The sequence below is a fragment of the Macaca nemestrina genome, chromosome 11 (genome assembly GCF_043159975.1).
Source record: "Macaca nemestrina isolate mMacNem1 chromosome 11, mMacNem.hap1, whole genome shotgun sequence".
Classification (NCBI taxonomy): domain Eukaryota; kingdom Metazoa; phylum Chordata; class Mammalia; order Primates; family Cercopithecidae; genus Macaca; species Macaca nemestrina.
Genome location: NC_092135.1, coordinates 115,930,560 through 115,952,195, shown reverse-complemented (window position 1 = coordinate 115,952,195; position 21,636 = coordinate 115,930,560). Strand labels below are relative to the sequence as shown.

General features: G+C 54.4%; 1 protein-coding gene across 19 annotated transcripts in view; it reads left to right on the top strand.

Moving 5' to 3' along the window:
• The window catches only part of LOC105481198 (tensin 1), a 206,471-nt gene that overhangs the window by 85,930 nt on the left and 98,905 nt on the right, over positions 1–21,636 (top strand). For 13 of the 19 annotated variants that reach the window (XM_071073351.1, XM_011740571.2, XM_071073350.1 and 10 more), the window contains 4 exons: positions 11,149–11,190; positions 12,028–12,078; positions 17,938–17,987; positions 20,480–20,651. In XM_071073351.1, coding sequence (XP_070929452.1) covers positions 11,149–11,190; positions 12,028–12,078; positions 17,938–17,987; positions 20,480–20,651 — 315 coding nt within the window. Of the gene's footprint in view, positions 1–11,148; positions 11,191–11,562; positions 11,604–12,027; positions 12,079–12,387; positions 13,133–13,172; positions 13,834–14,281; positions 16,728–17,566; positions 17,592–17,937; positions 17,988–20,479; positions 20,652–21,636 lie in introns of those variants that run through there. The other 6 variants (XM_024792660.2, XM_011740573.3, XM_011740572.3 and 3 more) reach the window with 6 other exon arrangements.

Here is a 21,636-nt window from a genome sequence, read left to right as displayed (position 1 = left end):
ATGTGCCCAACCTGTGCAGGGGCTCTGCCCTTCGAGGAGGCTGGATCAGCCGCCTGGTGGTGAAATGGCTATGACACCAGAATGTGCTCCCAGAGGTTCCCCTGCCTGAGTCACAACCCGCCTCCCCAGCAGTAAAGAGCAAGGAAGTTAGACCACCTCCTTCTGCATCCCAGCTCCCCTGCTCCTTGGTGTATGACCCTGACATTGCTAACCTCCCTGGACCTCTGTTTCTCTTCTTCATAATGGGAGTTAGTGATGGTACCTATGCTGTAAGGTTGCCAAAAGACCAAAGTAAGCACATTAATCCATTTAATTCACCTGTTTTCAAAGCCCTTCGGTGCTGGCCCATTTCACTGGAGCAAAAGCTCAAGTACTTCCATTGGCCCAAGCAGCCCTACATGACAGGTTTCCTCTTGCTTCAGCTCCTTCTCATTCACCTGTGTCTTGTCATTTTCCTTTCTCACCTCGTCTCCTTCTCAGCGCCTCACTCGCTCTGTTTCAGCCATCTGGCCTTCCTGCTGGTCCTTGAACATACATGATGCCTCCAAGCCTTTGCACTTGCTATTTCCCCCTGCCTGGAATGCTCTTCCTGTAAATACCCGTAAGGCTTTTCCCCCAGTCTCAAGTTTTGTTTTTTTTTTTTTGAGACACAGTCTCACTTTGTCGCCCAGGCTGGAGTGCAGTGGTGCGATCTTGGCTCACTGCAACCTCCACTTCCCGGATTCAAGCAATTTCTCCTGCCTCAGCCTCCTGAGTAGCTGGGACTACAGGTGCACAACACCACACTCTGCTAATTTTTGCATTTTTAGTAGAGATGGGGTTTCATTAGGTTGGCCAGGCTGGTCTCAAACTCCTGACCTCATATGATCCTCCTGCCTCGGCCTCTCAAAGTGCTGGGATTACAGGCGTGAGCTACTGCACCTGGCCGAACCTCAAATCTTTATTCAAGGGTCAGCATTTCCCTTTCCCCAGCACCTAGTCTCCCTTCCATGCTTCCACTGCCCCTCAGCATGCATCGCCCCCGATACACGATGCATTTTACTTATTTGTCTTGTTTAAGGGGCTTTGCCCACGCCAGCGTATAAACTCCATTACGACAAGGGAGTTTTATCTGTTCTGTTCAGTGTTGTGTCCCCACTGCCTTGCACACGGTAGGTGCTCCATATATGTTTCTTGAATGGCTGGAAGGAAGGCATTCAGCCCGATGTCTGGCAGATTGGGTACTCAGTAAACAGGACTGCTATGGCTCCTGTTCCCTAGCTGGCGAATGGGTGGGGCTGTCGAGTCCTAAAGGTGGGGGGCCATGGGGGAGGGTGGCAGCTGCCTTCAACTGGAAGCTCTGCTACTGTCCCTGGGGAGTGGGAAAGTGGCCCAGGGGAAACCGGGAGAAAGTTTGGCTTCCCCAAGAGCACTCAGCACCTGTTTCCTCACGGGCGGGCGAGGCAAGTGCTTTGAACAGGTTCACAAGAGGGAGGAAAGGGCGGGTTTGTATTTTTCCTTCCTTTTCCATTTGTTGCCTGCCCTTCAGCCTCAGTAGGCTGCTCTCCAGCCTCCCTGCCCATTCCCTGTCCCTCATGGTGTGTCTGTCCTTCTGTGTGTTGTGTTTTCTTCATGTCTCAGTTCAGCTCCAGCTCTCCGTCTGGCCTTCTCACTGATCTTGCTTAAATTCCAACCCCTGGGATTAGGACCCCTCCTCTCAGACATAGAATTTCTGCCCAGCTTCAGGCCCTGCCAGCCAAACACATTTCCCAGCCTGCGCCCGGGCCAGCCAGGGCAAAGTGGCTTAATCTTCAACCATGTTTTCATCTTACTCAACAGATGTTGCCCAAGGCCTTGGGTAGAAGGGACCTAGGGTCACCACCCTCCTGTGGGGCACTGGTGGGGCAGGATGGAGAGGCGAGGGGGCTTGTTTGCCACAGACACTCCTGATCCTTGGAAAGAGCTGAAGCAGCTTTTCTCAACTTCTGAAAAATAAGAGTCAAAGGAATTTTTCAAGGGTGATCGCCAAATGGGTTGGCCACCAAGGTCGGCGGATGTCAGGTCTTCTGTGGGCAGGAGAGCTGGACTGGGGGTGGAATGGTGTGCACATTGCTTCTCCTCGCCCAGGCAGGCCCAGCACAGGGGCTTGGAATGTCACTGTAGAATGACTTGGAGGTCTGTAGGTCGGGGTGAGGGGTCTGGAGGGGAGGAGGTGAATGGGGAATAGAAATTGCCCAGTAGGAAATCATGCTTGGATTGAAGAGGGACACCATGGGAGTCCGAGGAGGCTGGTTTCACTCATAATAGTAATAATAGCAACAGTGAGAGATTAACCCTTTACTGGAACTTCATATCTGCCGAGCTTTGTTCTAAACACTTTACAAAAATAGACTGATTTAATCCTGATGACAGTGCAATGAGGGAGGTGCTGTGATGATCCCAATGTCACAGATGAAGAACTGAAGCTGAAGGCCACAGAGCTATTAAAAGAGGGAGCTGGGATTCTGACACGGTGGTCTGGCACCAGAGTTCACCCTCCTAAGCACAAATAATGACTGATATCACTGTCACTTGCATAGCCCTTGCCGTTTTCAAAGCCCTTTCCATGACGTGGGACCATTGGGACCCCACAGTGACTTGTGTGGAAGCCTGGCAGGCCCGAGCCCATCCTGGGAAGACAGGAACAAACAATGCATGGAGCAAACTGGGTGCCTTGTTCACGGTCACATAGCTTGCAGTGGCAGGGCTGGGTCAGGAGTGGATTCTTGGTCTGCTTTTCTCCCTAGGCTGCCCTCGGTGCTTACTCCTGATGTAAGTATGCGATGTTGCTGGGTGATGGACTTCTCCTGGGCCCCTCTTTCTAAACAGCTAGCTTCTCTATTTGCCAGTAGGCTTGGGATGTGGGGGAGGGTCTGTCCATCCGTGTAACCATCCAGCCATCTTGCCAATACATATCTCTTGAGCACCTACCCCCTGGGCTTAGGACCTCTCAGTGCTAGGCACTGTTCTATGTGCTGGGGCTTCAGGGTTCCTTTCTGCCACAGGTGTCAGTGCTTCTCGAAGACAGATGGGCATGGAGTAGACCTGGAGCCACAGGGTGGAGAGGACTGTAGACGCCATCTAGTCCCATCCTGTTCTTTTGCAGATAAGGAAACAGGCCCTGATCTTCTTAAGTGACTTTCTGAAGGTCTCCCAGTGTCAGAGCTGAGGTTAGAAGGCACTGTGCTGCCTCACGGAAGCAGAGAAGGGTGTGATGTCAATTGAAAGCAGAGAAAGAGAGTGGAGCACTCAGCTTCAGTGTGCGGGCTTGCTCCCTCAAGGGTGATGTACAGTCACTTCAGTCAGCCTGAACTCTGACCTGATGCATTTCATCCCAAGGCACTGGGCAGGCCACGGGTGGCCATCCTTGGGAAATCCTGAAAAAATGGCTGATTTTCAAAGGGGATGGGCAAACTCTGAGCATTGCATTCCCAAGAGGATGCTGAGCATGGGGAGGGAGGTTGAAAACCCCAACCTGAGCAACCCCTAGGGCTGCTTAGCCTAGAGAGACAAGACATGGAATGGGTGCAGAATGGGAGTGAGAATATGTTGAAAGGCAAATAAACTCATTTTTCCATTGTTCTGCAAAGTAGAACTTGGTAGGTTAAGGTCATCAGAAAGAGGAGGAAACTCAGTCTCCTCATTTGCCAAAAGGAGTTCAAAGTGCTTCTTAAAGAACAGCATTTAGGCCGGGCATGGTGGCTCACGCCTATAATCCCAGCACTTTGGGATGCTGAGGCAGGTGGATCACGAGTTCAAGAGATCGAGACCATCCTGGCCAACATGGTGAAACCCCATCTCTACTAAAACTACAAAAATTAGCTGGGCGTGGTGGCTCGCACCTGTAGTCATAGCTACTCGGGAGGCTGAGGCAGAGGTTGCAGTGAGCTGAGATCGCACCACTGCACTCCATTCTGGCAACAGAGCGAGACTCCGTCTCAAAACAAAAACAAAAACAAAACAAACAAAAAACACAAAGCATTCTCACTGATGCCTATCAGGTATAAGGCACCATGCTGATGGAAGATCCCCTCCTCAGGGAGCTGCCTGGGTAGAAGTCCTCACGCTCACTGAGGTCCTGCCATTTGACTGGGTTACGAAGTGACAAGATACACAAAGGCCAAGGCATCCCTGAATGTGCTGAACACCTCCCCTGTAACCCCTGCTTTGAAAAGTCCAAGTAGGGTGAAGGGTCCTGACCTTGGGGAACCGTCTGTTCAGTGGGAGAGAGAGAACTACACTATGGAAATAGTGCCTGACTCTGGGGTTTTGACGAGAGGTGGTAGCCTTGGTGTTCAGGGGAGGAAGTGATTTGCTTGATTTGCTCATGCTGTGGTGGTTAGGGAAACCTGCCTTCTGTTCAAGCCTAGTTTAAGTCTGGAACAAATAGAAGAGAGGAGGGAAGGAGGGAGGGTGTTTTGGAAGTTAGCAGGGCTGAAACAGAGAGGGCGTAGGACCTGGGTACCAATTGCTGAGTCTGAAAGAGGGCCAGGCAATCTAGTATAAATGTTTTGGGCAAGTCTGTCTTGCTAGGGGGAAGAGAGAACTGGGCAATCTTGTATCACCGGGGCCCAAACAACCCTTGGTGGCCCTGCCTGGGGCTGGTGGTGGGAGCAGTGTGGGTGCAGGAATGGGGGCAGGGACGAGCGTGATAGGCCTGGTGGGACTGAGCAGCTGTGACCAGAGGCTGCACGCTGGAGAAGAGAGAGTAAGCAGTGGAGTGGCTGGAGGGAGAAGGGGCCAGATATTGGAGGAGTCCACAAACCACACTGGGGAACTTGAACTTGACGTGCTAAGCACTAAGGGCTATCCTGAGTCCCCGAGTGGGGAAGTGACCCAAAGCAGAGTGTTAGAACTAGGAGTTTGCTGCCAGTTTCAGGGTGGCTTGGCAGGGAGGGACTGTCGGGGAGGGCAGGGCTGGCATAGATGCTCAGTGTGGCTCCAAGGCTATAGGCAAGGGTGGCTGGAGGGGTGTGGAGGAAGGGCATAGGCTTCCAGTGCCTGGTCAAGTCGGGGAGGAAAGCCATAACCAGTGAAGGACATGACAAGAAACAGCACAAAATATTCCAACCTGTGCAAGCTGGCTGCAGTGGGGGTGTCCACCATTGCACAGCCTCAGCCAGGATTTGGGTGTTGGGCCCCTCGAGGTGAATTAGGAGAAGGGGTTGAGGACAGGCGTGATCTGGCCAGATCCTTCCCCTGTGAAGAAATCAGACATAACTTTCCCCTTAATCACATGGAGCCTATTCTTTTTCCTCTGGTGGCCTGGGCCTGCTGGGAGACGATGGGGCCCCTGGAGCAACTGAGCAGATACACTTCAGGGTCGCAGGCTCCGCTGCCAGCGTCCTCTGCCAGCCCTGTCTGCTCAGCACTCTTTCTCCAGCCCTTACCCATTGGCTCCCACTTTCTCAAGACTGAGGGAGGGGAGAGCACAGGGCTCTGGGAGGTGCAGACCTCAGAGGTCTCAGACTCAGAGGCGCAGACCTGATCTCACATTGAGCAGCCACCCTCCCTGGAAACTCCGTCTCCTCATTTGCAGAAAGGTGTTCAAAGTACTCCTTCTAGAGCCCTTGCTTGTGACAGTGAAGGGAGGTGATGCCTTGGGAGGCACGGGGCATGGAGAAAGAGCTGTCTCCCTCTGCTGCCTTCCGCCACTGCCTTGGTTTTGTAATTATGGTGTTGATAAAGGGCTCTCATAGGTCTGTATGTGGGGATGATTAAATGGGGCCACGCCTCTAACGTGCCATCTCAGAGGCTGCCATGCTCCAAGTGCCCCATGAAGGCTGTTTCCCTGCCCTTCCCTTCTGTTTTTAGCCCCTTCCCTGCATTTGCTTATGCTTCTATTTTTGAAACAAGTGAGCCTGGAATAACTTTCTCTGGGTCCTGGGTCTGAGGCCATTCCAGCCCTCGCTAGCCCTCCCTGCCGGCTCCCAGTTCCTTCCCCTCTTGATAGGCAGTGCGCCGTGACCTCACGGTTCATTGCCGTGGCAGTAGATGTGATGTCATGGGGTGGTCTTTTTGGCCCCCAGACCGCCCAGATTCCAGGCCTCCCAGGGGGCCAGAGTTGGGAGAGTTGGAGGGTGGAAAGGGGCAGGGTGTAAGGAATTTCTGGACGGAATGTTCCTCCGGAGGCTGAGCCCGCATTCTGCACACCCCCCTCCCCAGTCCCCTTCCCCTCATCCCTGGGCTCAGGCTTGGGAACCTCCCCCATCCTGTTGTTTCCTTCCTCCAAAACAGCAGCACAGATATATTTTTCCCAGCCCACCCTCCTTGCAGGCCACTGACGTGTCCTCCTGTGTGAGCCTCCAGGCAGTCATGGCAGCCACCCCCCAACCTTCCAGCACAAAGGCCCCTCCTGGCCCCTCCTCGACCCTCCTCAGGCCCATGCAGTGGGGGCGGGTAAAGGCATGTGTGGAGAGGGCATGTATGTCTTTTTTTGGAAAAAAAATTGAGGAAAGGATGTGGAGCTTCCCTTATCCACCCTGTGGTTCCCGACCCCTCGAATGCAGGAAGTTTTCTCTGTTGTCTGATCTCAGTCTTTCCTACTGCAGCCTGGTTCCTATTCTTTCTGTGGAAGTGTGGTTAAGAAGTGTCTTCCTACTGAGGACCTGGACAGAAGACCTGCTACAACTAGCCTTCACTTCTCAGAAAGCTTGTTCCCCACGGGAAGGCAGTTATCAGAGGAACTGCCTGGAGATCATTGCCAGGGAGAGGGGAGATAGCATGATGGGGAGGTGAGGAGCAAGGTTCAAACAGCAGCTCTCCTACTGACTGGCTGTGGAAACTTGGGCAAGTCACTGCATCTCCCAGGCGCTCAGTTTCCTAAACTGTACTGTGTGGTAATGCTCACCTCCCAGGGTGGTTTTGAGGACTGGTGATCAGGAAAGCAAAGAGCCCAGCACTATGTTCCGGGCATTGCCAGCCCTGAAAGAATAGTTGTAGTTCTTGCACTAAGTTTATGAAAAGGCATCTCAGGGCCAGGGCTAGGACGAGGGCCAGGCCAGTGAGGCCTCTATGGTGTAAGATCTGAAGAGTCATCACTCTCAGGATTATGCAAGTGCACTCGCAGGACCAGAGAGTGAGAGGGATGCCTTCTTAAATGTTGTGCCCCAAGGGCTTCGCCCTAGTCCCCACCTTGCTGTGCTCTAACTGCTGGCTTTGGGACTCTAGAGCAGAGGGGCCCGCTAAGAGCAGGGCTTGCTTTTCAGGTAGCAACCTGTTACCTGCTCCTAAACTGGATTCTGAGTTGTCCCTCCTGGAGGTAAGGGGGACTCTGGAAGACCCTTGGTGGGACAGTGAGTCAGCTGCTCTCACTTTGGAAAGCCTGGAGACCTTAAGCTCCAGGCTTTGTCCTGGGACTGGGCAGTGGGTGGGGTCAGACCTAGGGGTCTGTCTGTGTTTGGGCTCCACCCACTTCATCCCTCTGCAGCTGACTTGAGGAGGAAGGAGAAGAAGAGCCCGCAGGGAGGTACCAGCTAACCCTGCCAGCAGGATGGCTGGGGCCAAGGGTGAGGGCAGTGAGATGAGCCTGGAAGTGGGCTTTACAAACCTGGGAACCAGCTCCAGTCATGCCACGAACCTCACCATGAAAGGCTCGACAGATCAGACCTCCCTGGACTTCAATTTCCCCATGTGTGGAACAGGGGGATGGAGGACATGATGTCTTAAGTCCCTCTCAGAGCCCATGTCCCTAGGAGTGGCATGCAAGGATGGGGTGTGTGTGTGTGTGTGTGTGTGTGTGGTAGCTGTAGAAACATCCTGGCCAGGAATGGAGTGAAGACGAAGGTCAGGGGCTTCAGTTCCAGAGGGTCCCAGGAGTGCCAGCTGGACTCACTAGGCAGTGTCAATGGTAGGGCTTCCCACTGGCTCTGGTCTCCCTGCAGGGCATGGAGCAGTGGCAGCCTCAGGGCATCCTGCCCTCCTGTTACCAGTCCCATGCCTTTTTCCTTCCCAGTAGCCCCAAGGCTGGCAGTGGTTGGGAAACAGAGAAATAGGACTTGAATCCTGGGAGAGTTGGGTTGGAGGGCAAAGGAGGGGTGGGCAGCATGCATACTGGCTGTGTTTGCAAACACTGCAGGAAAACTCGGGTGTTTAGATGGTGTGGGGAGTGGGGGTTTGGAAATTTTTAGCTCCTCAGAAAGCATCTCAACCAGTAAGCTGAAGGCATCTGATCTCTGGCAAGTGTCGCCATGTGGCTGCCCTCCAGCTGGCATGGGGAAGGGGTGGGGGCAAAGGGGATGGTGCTCAGATGATCACTGGCAGGAGGAGAAAGTTTCTCTTGCACTGCTGAGGCCTGTGGTTTCTAATATTGACTTCAGCTCCCTTGTCTGCACCATGCCAGACCCAGGAGGGGTGGGGCAGGAGGGTCACAGTGAGGCAGGGTGGGCTGGAGAGGGCCTGGGCCTCAGGGATATGAAGTGCTGCCCCAAGGGTAGAGATGATAAATAATAGTGATAGCTGACAAGTATTGAGAGCTTCCTAGTGTCTCGTACACTTCTAAGTGCTTTATGTGCTTTATTGCATTTGATCCCCAAAACATAACCCTGTGCGGGCCTGTTGAGGAGCAAGAAGGACAAGGTGACCCGCTTGAGGTTGCATAGTTAGGTAGCAGCCGAGAGAATTAGCATGTGGACCCCAGCAGTCTGCTGCCAAGGTCTTTTAGGGAGCAGTAGGTCCAAATCCTGCCACCTGCTCCCAAGCTGATTTTGAGTTGGAGTTGTCCTGCCTGGTGGCAAGGGAGCTGTTAGCTCGGGCTGGTTGTTCTCGGAGAAGCATCTGGGACCTGTGTTGCCTGGAAACCTGATAGAAATGCACGTCCTTGGGTCCCACCTTAGGTCTAACTGTGTATATGTGGGGTGGCCCAGGCACCTGTGTATCAACAGCCCTCTAGGTGGTGCTATGCTCGTTCAAGTTTGAGACCCCTGGGATCATGCTCTGTTGAGGGTCGAGGCCTATTAGGAGGCTTTAACCAGAGAAGGAAGAGGCTTATCTGGGCCCTGAAAGGGCCTGGGGCAGGTGTATCATCTTTAGCTTGTCCAGCCCATTCCATGTCTGTCCATTCTAGCAGGCTGGGTAGTGGACAGGTCAGGAGTGAGGGCTTTGGGTTTGTGTCTCAGTGCCGTTGTGGTCTGCCTTCCGGGAGTTCCCTTCCTTCCCACAGGAGACCAGAGCAGCTCTGAGATGAGGCAGCTGGGCTGTTCTGCCCACCCTCAGGTCTCCACATGGGAAGGACAGAGCCCCTGCAAAAGAAGGGAAAGGCTGGGGGGTGGAGAGGGCCTGGAGTGGCTGACACTGCTCTAGTGGGGGTGGGGTCCCTGGTAGGGGGTGGGTGGGGCTGGGTTGTTGGCGGCTGAGGGGAGCACCTGGTCCTAATAAGCAGGCAGCTCCAAGAGCTCCAGCTTACCCTGAGTGGGCTAGGGGATTAGTGGGTTAGGATTAGGGCTGAGCTGAGAAAGGGCAGAACATGGCATCTTTACTCCTCCTCCAGAGCCATCCTCAGACTCCGGGTGGAGAGAAGGGGGTGTACCTAGCAGTGGGGAGGAGAGTGGAGGAGATGTGTGGGAGGGGTTTGCCCCGGTCCCCCAACCCCTGTGCCTGGACCCCATTGTCCCTTTACCATCCCCAGCTGCCTTGGCCCTGAACTGCTTAGGAAGTTTCATCCCCTGGAAAGGAGTTTTGACTTCAGCCGCCTGTCTTCCAGGCAGTAGGGGTAGAAGAGTCTGGGCCATTTCCAGAGACAGCACTGTTACCTCCGCTCAGCCCAGTCTGTTCCTCCATGCCCATCTGGGCCCACTCCTCCTCCCTGATGCGGGAACCTTTTAGAGGGGCATTCTGTCCATTCCCCTGCCTTTGGACATGAGCAGCTCCTCCCTCAGCTCTTTGGGATGGGGTTGTAGCAGCTGCCTCTTGCGCCGAGACACACGGTCTCAAACCTGGGTCACACTCGTCCTCGCCAAGCTCTGCTTCAGAACCTTTGCAGTTGTGCTCAGGCCTTTCTGCCCAATTTGAGGCCCCATAACCACTTTACTGAGTTGGAAACGGAGCCCTAGATTCTGGTCAGGAGGTGAACCTGGCATAAGAAGCTTCTCTTCTTGCTATGGGGAGAAATCAGACCATCTTTAGTAGGAAGCCCTTCTGTTGCTCTGAGTGAAGAAAGGAGGGTGCCAGGGTAAGGAATGGGATCAGCCAACAGGTGTTTGTTGATGGCCCACTATGCATACATTTGCCCTGGTAGGAGGGAGTTTCCAAATGAATTGGTCCAAATGTTGCTTTGAATCTATTTTGGATGAAGGTGGAATAAGAATCACAAATAAAAGAGTAGTTGGGGAAAAAAGTCATGTGTTCCCATGATGAGATTATTCATACACTGAGGACCAGACAGGGAGGTGGTTGGAGTTCAGAGGTGGGAAAGAGATCCCACTTGCTGCGGTGGCCAGGGAGGGCTAACTGGAGGAAGAGAGCCCTCCTTGTAGGAAAAGAGGGGGAGGCATTCCACGAGTAAAGACCTGGATGTGGGAACAAGCAAGAAGGGTTTAGGGGCTGGGGCTGATGGAGCAGAGCCTCTGTGTTTGGAAATGGAGGTGTGTGAGGCCCAATGGTGGGCGGCCTGAAAGCCCACTGAAGTAATGAGACTGGCTGGCTGCACTATTTCAGGCTGTTGGGATATCACTTAAAGCCCCAACATGGGGTTCAAATCCTGCCGTCTCTCTTAGAGTTGATGATGTTGGCTCAGTCATTTAAGTTTCTTATCTGTAGAGTGGGGCTAAAAGGTAGCAATGGTACTCACCTCCTGGATTCTTGGGAATAAATGAGATGCTGTAGGTCATTGACCCCTCCAATTTGAGGGTCAGCAACTGTATGAACCAGAGGACTGACGCCGGGCACCGAGCGTGGGTCTTTGGTGAAGGTTTGTAGAACTGGATGGTTCTAGCACTATTAGGATGGTTTTCCGCATGCCACACTCTTCCCCCTGTGCTTGGGGCCAACCAGATTATGCCTGAGTCTTGGGTTGGCCTCATCATCCCTGTCTGAGGGGGCATTCTGCCCATCAGGGCCACCGGCCATGGGGAGAGAGCCCATCCCTGGGATGTCTGCCCTGAGGGCTCATGCTGTTTCTCCTTCTGTCTACAGCCCATCACCACTGAGAACACACCAAAGAATGTAGTGGATACGGTGAGTGATGGCAGATGGTGGTGGGGGGAGCCGGAACAGCTTGAGCAGGAGTGAGAAGGCCAGAAGTGGAGAGTGGATTTGGGGGAGAGCGGACAGATGTGGTTGGGGAAATGCTTCCAGAATAGATTTGGGGAACTTGCGGGGAAGTAGTGGGGTGGCTGCTGACGCTGGGAGAAGGGCGTCTGACTATCCCCGCGTGTTCGGAAATGGGCTGCTAGGCAACTGGGCAGGCAGAGAGGGAGAGGCGGGGTGGGAGCTGAGAGGGAGCAGCCGGTAGTTAAATGTGGGCTTCCTTATGAAATATGCAGAATGTGAGAAAGCCAGGCAGATCTTTCCAAACAGGTCTTTCTGACCTAGCTGAGAGACGGACAGTTTCCTCCAGGCTATGTGCAAGATTGAAGGGAGGAAAGTAGGTGGGTTCCGCAGTGGGGAAACTGAGGTTAACTGCCGAGAGAGATCTCCTGGTGATGATCAGCAGGAAATCATGGGCTTGGAGATGAAGGACTTCAGTTCAAACCTTGACTCCGCCAAGGTTCTAATTATGTGACTGTGGCCAAAGCATGAGCCTGTCTGTGCCTCAGTTTTCTTATCTGCAAAATGAGAATAACAGTATCTCCCACAGAAGTGGTGGTGAGTTGTAAACAAGAGGGTTTGGTTAGCTCTGAGGAGGCCTTGATATGAGCAAAGAAATGTGAAACAAACACCAAAGTTATTTCCAGGCCCCTCTGCCAACCTCCTCATCTGCCACTCCTGACGAACCCAGCAGGTGGAAGACCTGGGTGCGTTTTGATTATTTTTCTCGCCTCCCCTCTCTGACTGCCTTTTCTCTGTCTGCAGGGAGAAGGAGCCTCCCGGGGTGGAAACACACGGAAAAGCCTCGAGGACAACGTGAGTGTGGAGGGGGAGAAGAAGGATGGGGCTGGGCCCTGGTGGCCAGGGGGAATGGGGTGAAAGGTGGATAATGCCTTGTTTTGTGGGCTTCCCTTACCTCTCTGTAGAAGGAGAGGCTGGGATTGTGGGCAGGCCCGTTTCCTTACAGGCTGGGCCTTCGTCTTGGCTGCCACCTCCATCTAAGCGGGATCCAGAGCTCATCTGTCCGCGACTGCGCCAGGCCTCAGTGCTCAGGCCGGGCGGGAGGAGAGAGGGCATGCTACGGCAGGCTGGTGTGTGATGAGTGGCCATGGGGAGCAAGGGGAAATGCGCAAAACCACAGCAAGGGAAACTGAGGGCTGAGGCAGAGAAGGAGCCCTGACTCTTGGGGCCGTCTTAGTCCTTGGGGAAGTGGTAGGGCCTGCTTCCCTGGAGACAAGAGTCTTAGAAAATAGCAAGCACCACTGTGTGGCTTAGATGCTGTTGCTTCAGGAGGAGGCTGGTAGATGGGTCCACGGGTCCCCCTGGGCTCCTCCTGCCTCCCATTTTGGGGAGAGGGGAAGGGGCGGATGCCTGAAATGGAAGGATCCCGCAGAAGGGCTCAGGGGCTCTTCCAGGACGTGCTTTGAGCCTCGTTTGGGGTTGGGCTTGTCTCCACACCCCAGGGGCAGACTCCCAGCACAGTGGGGCTTTCTCCTTTCTTCCCTGCCCCTCTCTGACAGTGCCTCCTATGCTGGCCCCTCCATCTTCACCCGCCCTGGGCTGCAGAGGAACAGGGAGTGGTTTTGGTGGTTGGCACAGGGGTAGATGTTGATGGCACGAGGCCCTATCATCTGACAGCTGCCTGACCCACGGTGGGGAGGGCCCTGGAGGGAGTGCTGCGGGAGCAGGAGGGGCAGCTCCTATAGGCAGCCTGACTCCTGTGGTGAGCCCACTGCCACCGCCACATTGCCCTGGGGCCGTCCTGCATGTCCAGCCCTACAAAGCGGCAGCATCCCAAGGGCCACATGGGACCTCTCCAGGTGGAGCAGGGAGCATGCCTTTTAAATTAGTGGGGAAGGCTCCGCTCAAGGTATGCGTGAATTCCTCTGGGCATGGGGTACTCGTACTGGGGAGGGGCCCTTGTCCCTGCTTGTGATGTTTCTGGGGCTGGGGTGCAGGGGGAACCTAATCTTTTGTGTGTACCTACTACCAAGGATATACAAGCTTCATGTACTCAAAATATATCATACGTGCTCAATAACTGTGAGCCATTCTTATTACTGTTATTTTGACTAAGGGCTGGGAGCTGTGTTGGCTATTTTGAGATCCTCCTGATACCCCTGTATGCAGAGCCTATAAGTCCACTTTATAGATGAGGAAACAGAGGCTTGGCATTGCTGAATGATTCGGTGAATGCCACTCCATCCCTTCCTGGGACTGCTGCTGGGGTCTGGTGTTATCCCGAACTCCTAACCTTTGGCAAGGGGACAGGGTGATGGTGTGTGAACCAAGCCTTCTAGCCAATGGTCTGGGCACACTCAGGAGCCAAATCCTAGAGCTGCTGTCCCCACATTCCCAGCCTGGGCCAGATGGATCCCGTCAACTAGCGTTACAACAAGAGAGAGTGAAGTTGGACATCACGAAGAACTTTTGATTGCAAGAGTGTGCACGACCTTGGTCCTAGGGAAGAAAGAGGAGGCCGTTTATTTGTGACTGAGGCTCTTTGACTTTTTTAAGAAGAAAGTATTGGTGATCTGGGATGGATATGTCTGTGCCTGTGTGTCAAGATGGGTAAGTGTGCTGTCTTGTCTGGATATGGGAGGAGGGACAAGATGAGCTTTGGAAGGGTAAGCAAGTGAGCAGTTAGCAGAACGGCCTGTGTACTGCAAAGGAGGAGAGAAAACCTAAATTTTAAGGCTCCTGTCACCTGTCTCAGGTTGGGTTGGCCCCAGGGTCATTGAGCCAATCCCCTGCCCAGCCACGGGACTCTCCAGCAGTCCACCCCGGGGGAGGAGGACCTGGGCCTGCTGCTGTGATAATGTGGCTGTTTGTCAAGCTGCGTTGCTGTCTCTGGCTCATGGCCCAGGACTCACAGGCAGGAATGGCTGTTTTCCTCCTGCCGAGTTGGTGTGTAGTGGAGTTTGTGGACAGTGTGCTGTGTCGCACTTTGTTTTGGAAAAATCCAGGCTAGTGGGCAGGAAGGAGAGGGGAAGGGGTGTGGCTGAAGGGGGTGCTATGTGGGGGTTGGCCACAGCCCCCAGAGGAGATGTAGGAACGGGGCCGGGCCCCTGACGTAGGTCAGTCACCAATCTCTGGCTGCCTGACAAGGCCCCTGGTGTTCGCTTACAGACCCTCCTCCCAACTGTGCCCCTCTGGGGACCTGGGCTCAGGAAATGGCTTTTCTTTTGGTCCTGAGCTGTTGTGTTTGGTCTGTGGACCTCAAAGGAAGGCAGGGCTCTTCCCACAGAGGCATTGCTTCAAACCAACCCCACCCAAGGCTGGGGGTTCCTGCTCCTTGCCTCATGACGGGGAAGAAGGCGGCAGATAACAGAACCTGGGGTCATAGACCTTGAGCGACCCAGTAGTGTCTGAGTGGTGATCAGCTCTTGCCTGCAGTGAGGACCAAGGCAAAAAGAGTTGGCTGAATCTGCAGCAGGAAGGATGGGGGTTAGATACCAGGAGGAACTTCCTGACAGTGAGAAAAGTAAGACACTATGTCCGGGAGGCTGTGGAGTCTCCTTTCATGGTGCCCTTTCAGCAAAGGAAGGACAGTGTTTTGGAGGTGAGGATAGGGGAGAGTTCTGTTTGGTGTTTAGAGAGTTGGATGAAAAGTTCTATAATCGATCTATGTCTTGAGAGGAAGTAGGAAGAAGTTCAAAGCCTTGTGGGTAAAGTGCTTTGTGATCCCCAGAGAGGAAAAGATAGGATTACAGGCAGGCAGAGAACTTATTTTTCTTTTTAAAACAGTTTGTAAAGTCCTGTAGTCGTTTGCCCTAGGGGCTCTATGCAGAGTAGGCAGAAGATTATGTGAGCGCTGTACGGGGCCCATTTTACAGATGGGTAAATGAGATGGAACCTCTCCTCCTCCCGCTGGGTCTGTTGATGAGTATCATGGTCCATAAAATACAAGCTCTCTGAGGTCAGGGACTTCACTTCCTTTGTCCCCTGGTGTCTGGAGCATGGCTGGGCACACAGCTGGTGGCACTCGGTGGATGTTTGCTGAATGAGAGAGTGAGCATGAAGATTGGAGGCTCAGGGATGACCGGATGCCTTGACTTATTCCCACCGTGCTTGTAAAGAGCTACACGATGAGGCATGCTTCCAAAGGCGCCATCGCTACCCTCGTGTGAGGTCACCTGTGTTTCTGGAGCACTAGGGTGTGTTTGCTGACATGCCGCACCCCCCCGCCCCAGCCCATTTGTTGTTCTCTGAGTTCTGTCTGTGTGCACCGACACTCAGACGTGTCACCGTGCATGTCTGCTCTCTCTCTGCCAGCAAGGGTCACGTGCCCCCAAACTTTGCAGAAAACAGGAAGCCCCGTCAGTGAGAGGGCAGCCCAGTGATTCATCAGGGGATGACAGTCCCAGCTGTTCGTCCCCCATCCTCCGCAGTGGGGTCACTGTCCAGGGTGGCTTCCTCCCCCTGCTCCCCTCTCCCCCCCGCCCGGTGGAGCAGAGCGGGCTTGGACTTTGCCTTATCACCTCTGGAGGCGGCCTGGCCAGACTCTGTTTGGGCCAAGTTTTTATTTATCTTCGCTGGCTTTTTTTGGGGTGGGGAGGCTGAGGAATGTGGAGTGTTGTAACGTTTGGAAGAGGGCGGTGGGGAAACGGGAGACAGGTCTGCTGCCCTGCTCGTCCTGCTTACCCCTGCACCTTTACAGGCTCCCAGCTCCCCTTGGTTCCCCAGTTCCCCCTGCCAAGCCCATCTCAATATGGCCCATTGTCTTTCTCCAGCTCCCTGGGTCTGGTCCCATGCTCCCGGCCACACCTCACGTCTTGGCTACCGTTGTGGCTTCCAGTTGTTCAAAGCAGCTGTGGTGGCTTCCTCCAAAAGTGGCTACGGATCAGCAACAGATGAAACCCAAGGGGCTATTTATAGCAGGGTGGCCCTGGGGCCTGGAGCAGGGCCTAGGGCCTGGGGAGATTCAGGGACTCCTCATTAGGGACTAGTGGAATGGAGATAGATGAAGTGTTGGGTTTCTGTGTTCCACTGAGCGGGTAGTTTTGGAACAGCCTGGTTTGGGTCTTGAAAACCAAACACAATCACTCCTTGACTCCCAGCTCCACCCTTCTCTAATCCCCCCACCCCCAAGCTTGACTCATGCAAACTGGAGTCCTCAGGGCCAGAAGAGCTGTGAGACTTAGAAACTTCCCCCTGATAGCCGCACTTGGCTCTTCCTTCCTTCACTGCTGCGGGGCTGCTCATTGGTCCGAGGCAGCTGGGACAGAGCGGACTCTGGGCAGAGCCTTCTTCCCGAAGGCTGGATGGAGGGTTCCCCTCTTAGCAGAGCTGCTCTAACTTGGGGCTCAGCTGGGAGCTGGGCCTCGGAGCCCACCTATCCTGCCTCGTAGGCACTGCAGAGCCAGGAGAGGGGTGCAGGGTCTCCTCTTCTTGGAGACCCCATGGTCAAGCCCTGGGTTGGAGTGTGAATCCTGCCTGGCCATCAACTTCCTAGGGACTTGAGGGTAAGTTATTCTGTGCCTCAGTTTCTTCCTTTCTTGGCAGATTGTGGTCCTGTCTCCCCGAAGAAGAGGCTGCAAGTTGGTGGGAGGAAAAGGCCATTTTCCGAGAGGCACATGGGTGTTTGGACGGTGTCAATGGGCTCAGGAGGTCTGAGAATCTAGAATCGGGGCATCCCGATTCTGCATCCTATGAGGTGGCTGGAAGGATGGGTAGAGGCGATGCAGGTTTTTGATTTTCTATAGAGGTGAATGTTTGGTTGTAACTACCCTTTTCATTTTTCTTGATACAAAAGTAACGACAGAAACAACAGCTGTCATCTGGCGAATGCCAGGCATGATGCGAAGTGCCTTATATGCATAACTCCTTTGGATTCTCACCGCCAGCCTGAAGGTTGTCCCATTTTACATGTGACATTACAAGAGGCTCAGAGGGGTTACATTACAACTGACAGGGCTGTCCAGCAGGATCCTGGAATCCAAACTCCATGGTCTGTGGGCCTCTGACCCTGTGCTTTCACACCCGCCATACCATCCTGCTGCCCTGGGATGGATTGGGCCCATTTGCTTAAGTTCGTACCACTCGACAGCTGTGAAAAGGGGAGTGGGTGAGATGGCTACTGTCTGCCACAGACAGTGGGGAGTGGGCCCTCAGGAGCATGGCTCACTGCCTTAGGCCTCGTCTTGGTTCCTGCATGCTCCACCTGGCTGTTCTGGTCTCTAAACTTAAGTGAATGACTTGACGTCACTACTTTCAAGCAGAGAAGTGTGGGGTGACGGTGGCAGGACAGAGGGGCGCCATTACTCTCATCGCTCCTGTTTCTTTCGTGGTGGCAGTCGTATTCTCCTCTTGGGGTTTCTCTTGTGTGGGTGAGTGAATCAAAGTGAAATGTGTTTCCACTGAGTCCGTAACTGTTGAGTGTGCCCTCAGTGTGGATGGCACCAGCCCGGTGGGGTGCAGTCCTCAGCATTCGGGATTTCTTCCTTTCGTCCCTCTGGGGCTTGCACACAGGCAGGCACGCTCACGTGGAATCAGTGTTGATGGCTTTGGCTTCGGGCGGGCTGTGTTTTTGCAGGGGTTAGGGTGGCAGGGTCGGAATGTTGGCAGGGAAAGGAGAAGAGGATCGTGTTTGCTCCTGTGGACAGCTCTCTGGTGTGCTCCTCCCGTCATCCTGCCCACCCCTGCATAATGCCGCTTCTCTTCTCTCCTTCTCAGGGCTCCGCCAGGGTCACCCCGAGTGTCCAGCCCCACCTCCAGCCCATCAGGTATGCCTGGCCCATGGGGGCAGGGGGCGGGAGTGCAAGCAGGGGGGTCACTGTGGGTGTTCCTGTTAAGTCTTGACTCTGGGTGCCCCAGACTGCAGCCATAAAGCCACGGGTGGGGAGTGTGGGCAAATGTGAAAGGCACAGGAGGGGATGGGTGCAGATGCCCTTGGCAACAGTTGTGTTTTGAGCTCTTAGCCAGCCCTTGAGCTGAGTCTTTATTTACCTGCATGAGCTCATCTAGTCCTTGCAACAACCCCACAAGGTACGTATTTTATTCCCTTTGGTAGAGCTGCGTTTCAGAGAGATGAGGTGACTTGTAAAGGTCACACAGCTACCAAGAAGCAGCACTTGGATTTGCATTTCGGGCTGCTGGGCATCGAGGCCTGTGCTGAATCTCTTCCTCTCTGCAAACAGGGGGTTCTGACTGGGCAGAGTAGTTTATAAAAGGAAAGTTCCCTATCTGGCTAGGCTGGCAGGGGCCGGGGGAAGGGGATGCACGAGGGACTTTGTGTCTTGGTGATCCAGAGAGTTTGTTTTGCTCCCCTCCGCCTCTGCCTCACCTTCACCCACCGAGGCTCCTGAGATGATCGGGGATGCCAGCCTTGGGGTAGAGTGGAAGCCCCTGGCAGTTTCTGGCCCCTCTGCTGGCTGTCCACGGACTGGAGGTGGCTTCTTAGAGGGTCCCCTCCTTCCCTCAGACCTGGACAGATGGATTCAGAGTGTGATGCTGAGGCTGTCCGGTTGGTGGCACTGTTCTGCCTTTGCGTCCTTCCCGGGATCCAGCCTGTAGACAGGGGCAGGTCAGCGTCCCTATGGGCCACGTCTGACTCACGGCCCTCAGCAGTACCTCTTGCTCCCCCTCCTGTGTTGAGGGAGAGGCTGAAATCACAGGAGCTTGGGCTTGCGAGTTTTTCTGACATTCTAGTTTCCTCCTTGGAGCCAGGACAGAGAGGGGTTTTGGAGGGTGGGGAGGAGGGGATGCTGCAAGTTAGCTGAGGCTCCCCGCCCTCACACCCACTTGCTTGCAGGTATGTGTGCATGTGGCTTCTTGTCCCAAACTGGTCACCACCTACAAGAACTGTCCTTGGGTAGGCAGTTGGCTTGAGATAGAAACTTCATCACCCCCACAGCTGCAATGAGAAGCATTCCATAGGGACAAGAAGTGGCCGGGACTCAGAGTCAAACTCAAACCGGGCTCCTTACCCCCGGGTGCTGGTCCCCAATCCCACTTGGGGCCCTGTCATCCCACCAGAGAGGACCTGCCATGCCTCATCGTTGGCTGCCCCACCTCCACGCCCCACCTGGGCTGGGATTGAACCCTGGTGGAGGTCTGGATTCTTCACGGCTTCTCAGCATCCGGGGCCTTGTTCTGTCTAGTGCCAGAAAGCCCTCGTAACTTTTAAATATCCTGGCGGTATTCCTTTCACTGGCCTTTACTCTCCACTTTATCCCGCTGTGGTGAAAGGTTAGCAGAACGAAATGTGAGTGCTGCCTGCATTTGATAGAAGGGGAAGCGAGACACTAGGAGGTTGATGATGGGGTAAAAAGCTGGAGGATGGGGGAGGTGCTTCTAGAAGCAAGAGGTGGGCTTCCCCAGTGGGCATCCTGGACCCTTCCTCTGGAAGAAAAGTTGGGAGAGATGTAAAGATGTGAGCCCCTCCCTTCCTCACCCGGTGCCCAGTGGAGAGGATGGCCAGCCCAGGGACCTCCCCACCTCTCCGGGAAATGCATGGTGCTGGCAGCTACCCACCACTGCAGCAGCAAGGGCTCCATGCCCTCTTGTTTCCTGGGCCCTTAGAAATCAGGGAGGCTGCTGCCAAGAAGCAGCTCTGGCAGGCGGTGGGAGCTGCCAGAGGTGGGGAGAAGGCCAAGGAACAAAGGGCAGGAGTCAGCCTGCCTCCGGGAGGGCTGGAATGTGTGCTGTGGTCTGGCTTACCTGGAACCCAGGTGAACATGTCACCTGAGCTGCCCTCTCCCCTGAGAGGTCTCCCGCCCACTCCACAGCTCGAGAGAGCGAGGGGCGGGCAGTGGAAGGCTCCGTTCCAGGGCTGGAGAGCGTTCAGCGCAGGCTCTCTTTCCTGTTCCAGAGCAGTCTGGGGCCTTTCGGGAGATTTCTGCCTGGCTAGGCAGTCACAGTGTCGGGAGCCAGAGCTCCGGGTTCCTGGGCCAGTCTGGCCCTGGCTCTGATCTCTGGAGTCACAGGTTGAAGGCAGTGGACTGATGGGAACCAAGAATTGGTGTTATCAGTTTGGTTCTGAAATGGCCTGAGGTCCTTGCCAGCCCTACCCAGCTTGTTCTCACCGGCACTCCCAAGCTGGCCACAATGGCCTTGCCAGAGGAAGCCTCTGGCCTTGGCCTTGGGTTGAAGAGCAGCCAAGCACCCTGGACTGCAATTGGGGGTCACACAGGATGTGTATGGGGTGCAGCTATCTGGGGCCTTCCCTGTGGGCTGGATTCTGATCTGGACCCTCTGCTGCCTGCTGTCTCCCTAGAAACATGAGTGTGAGCCGGACCATGGAGGACAGCTGTGAGCTGGACCTGGTGTACGTCACAGAGAGGATCATCGCTGTCTCCTTCTCCAGCACAGCCAATGAGGAGAACTTCCGGAGCAACCTCCGTGAGGTGGCCCAGATGCTCAAGTCCAAACATGGAGGCAACTACCTGGTGAGGATGGGGCCTTGTGCCCCTCGTCCTGTGCCCTCTATGCTTCCATCTGCTAGCCACCTCTTCATGGCTGGTATCCCTGCCACCAGCCCCTGTGCCAGCCCACCCTCTTCTCTTTGTTTATCTGCCCTTCTCCTCAGGCAGCTCTCTTGCCTGAGTCTTCCATCACTCTCCAGCCCAGCTCTGCTCTAAGCAGTGTGCTGCAGCTGGAATGTGGCATCTGGAACTCTGTGTGTGCATGTGTGTGCTGGCCAGGAGAAGAGAGTAACAATAAGAGTTCAGGTTATCGAGCGCTTGCTACTAGCCAGGCCCTGTTCCAACTGCTTTCCACGCACTTAACCTTTGCAGCAGCCCTAGCAAGCAGGCACTTGCTGGAGCACAGAGAGGTGGGGTTATTTGCCTAAGGTTGCAGGGTCAGGAAGTGGCAGAGCTGGCACAGGGTCGGTGCCTCTGAGAAGTCTGAGGGCAGAGTATTGGCAACATGTGTCTTAAGGGACCCTGGGTTGCTGGCACCTGGCTTGGCCTGGCCCAGAGGAGTCACCTTAGCACATGGGAGAGAGGTACTGGCAGTGGTCTCCACTAACGCAGAAAGGCCGATCCGTCCTTGGCCCCAGAGGAGGGCTCGGGTCCATTTTAGAGGGAGGTGCCTGTGGACTGGACCCACAGATCTGATCTATACAACCTCAGGTGGCTGCCCCCAGGGTGTTTGAGGTGGGATGTAGGAGGCCACATTAGTTTCCCAGGGCTGCTGTAACAAATGAGGCGGTCCTTTCTATCCACGAGTTTCACCTCTGTGGATTCAATCCACCATGAGTTGAAAATACTCAGAAAAAACCCAACAGTAAATAACAATAAAAAACAATACAAATAAAAACAATACAGCAGAACAACTATTTGCAGAGCGTTTATATTGTATTAGGTATTACAAGTCACCTAGAGATGATTTAAAGGCTACGGAAGTATATGCATAAGTTATATGCAAATA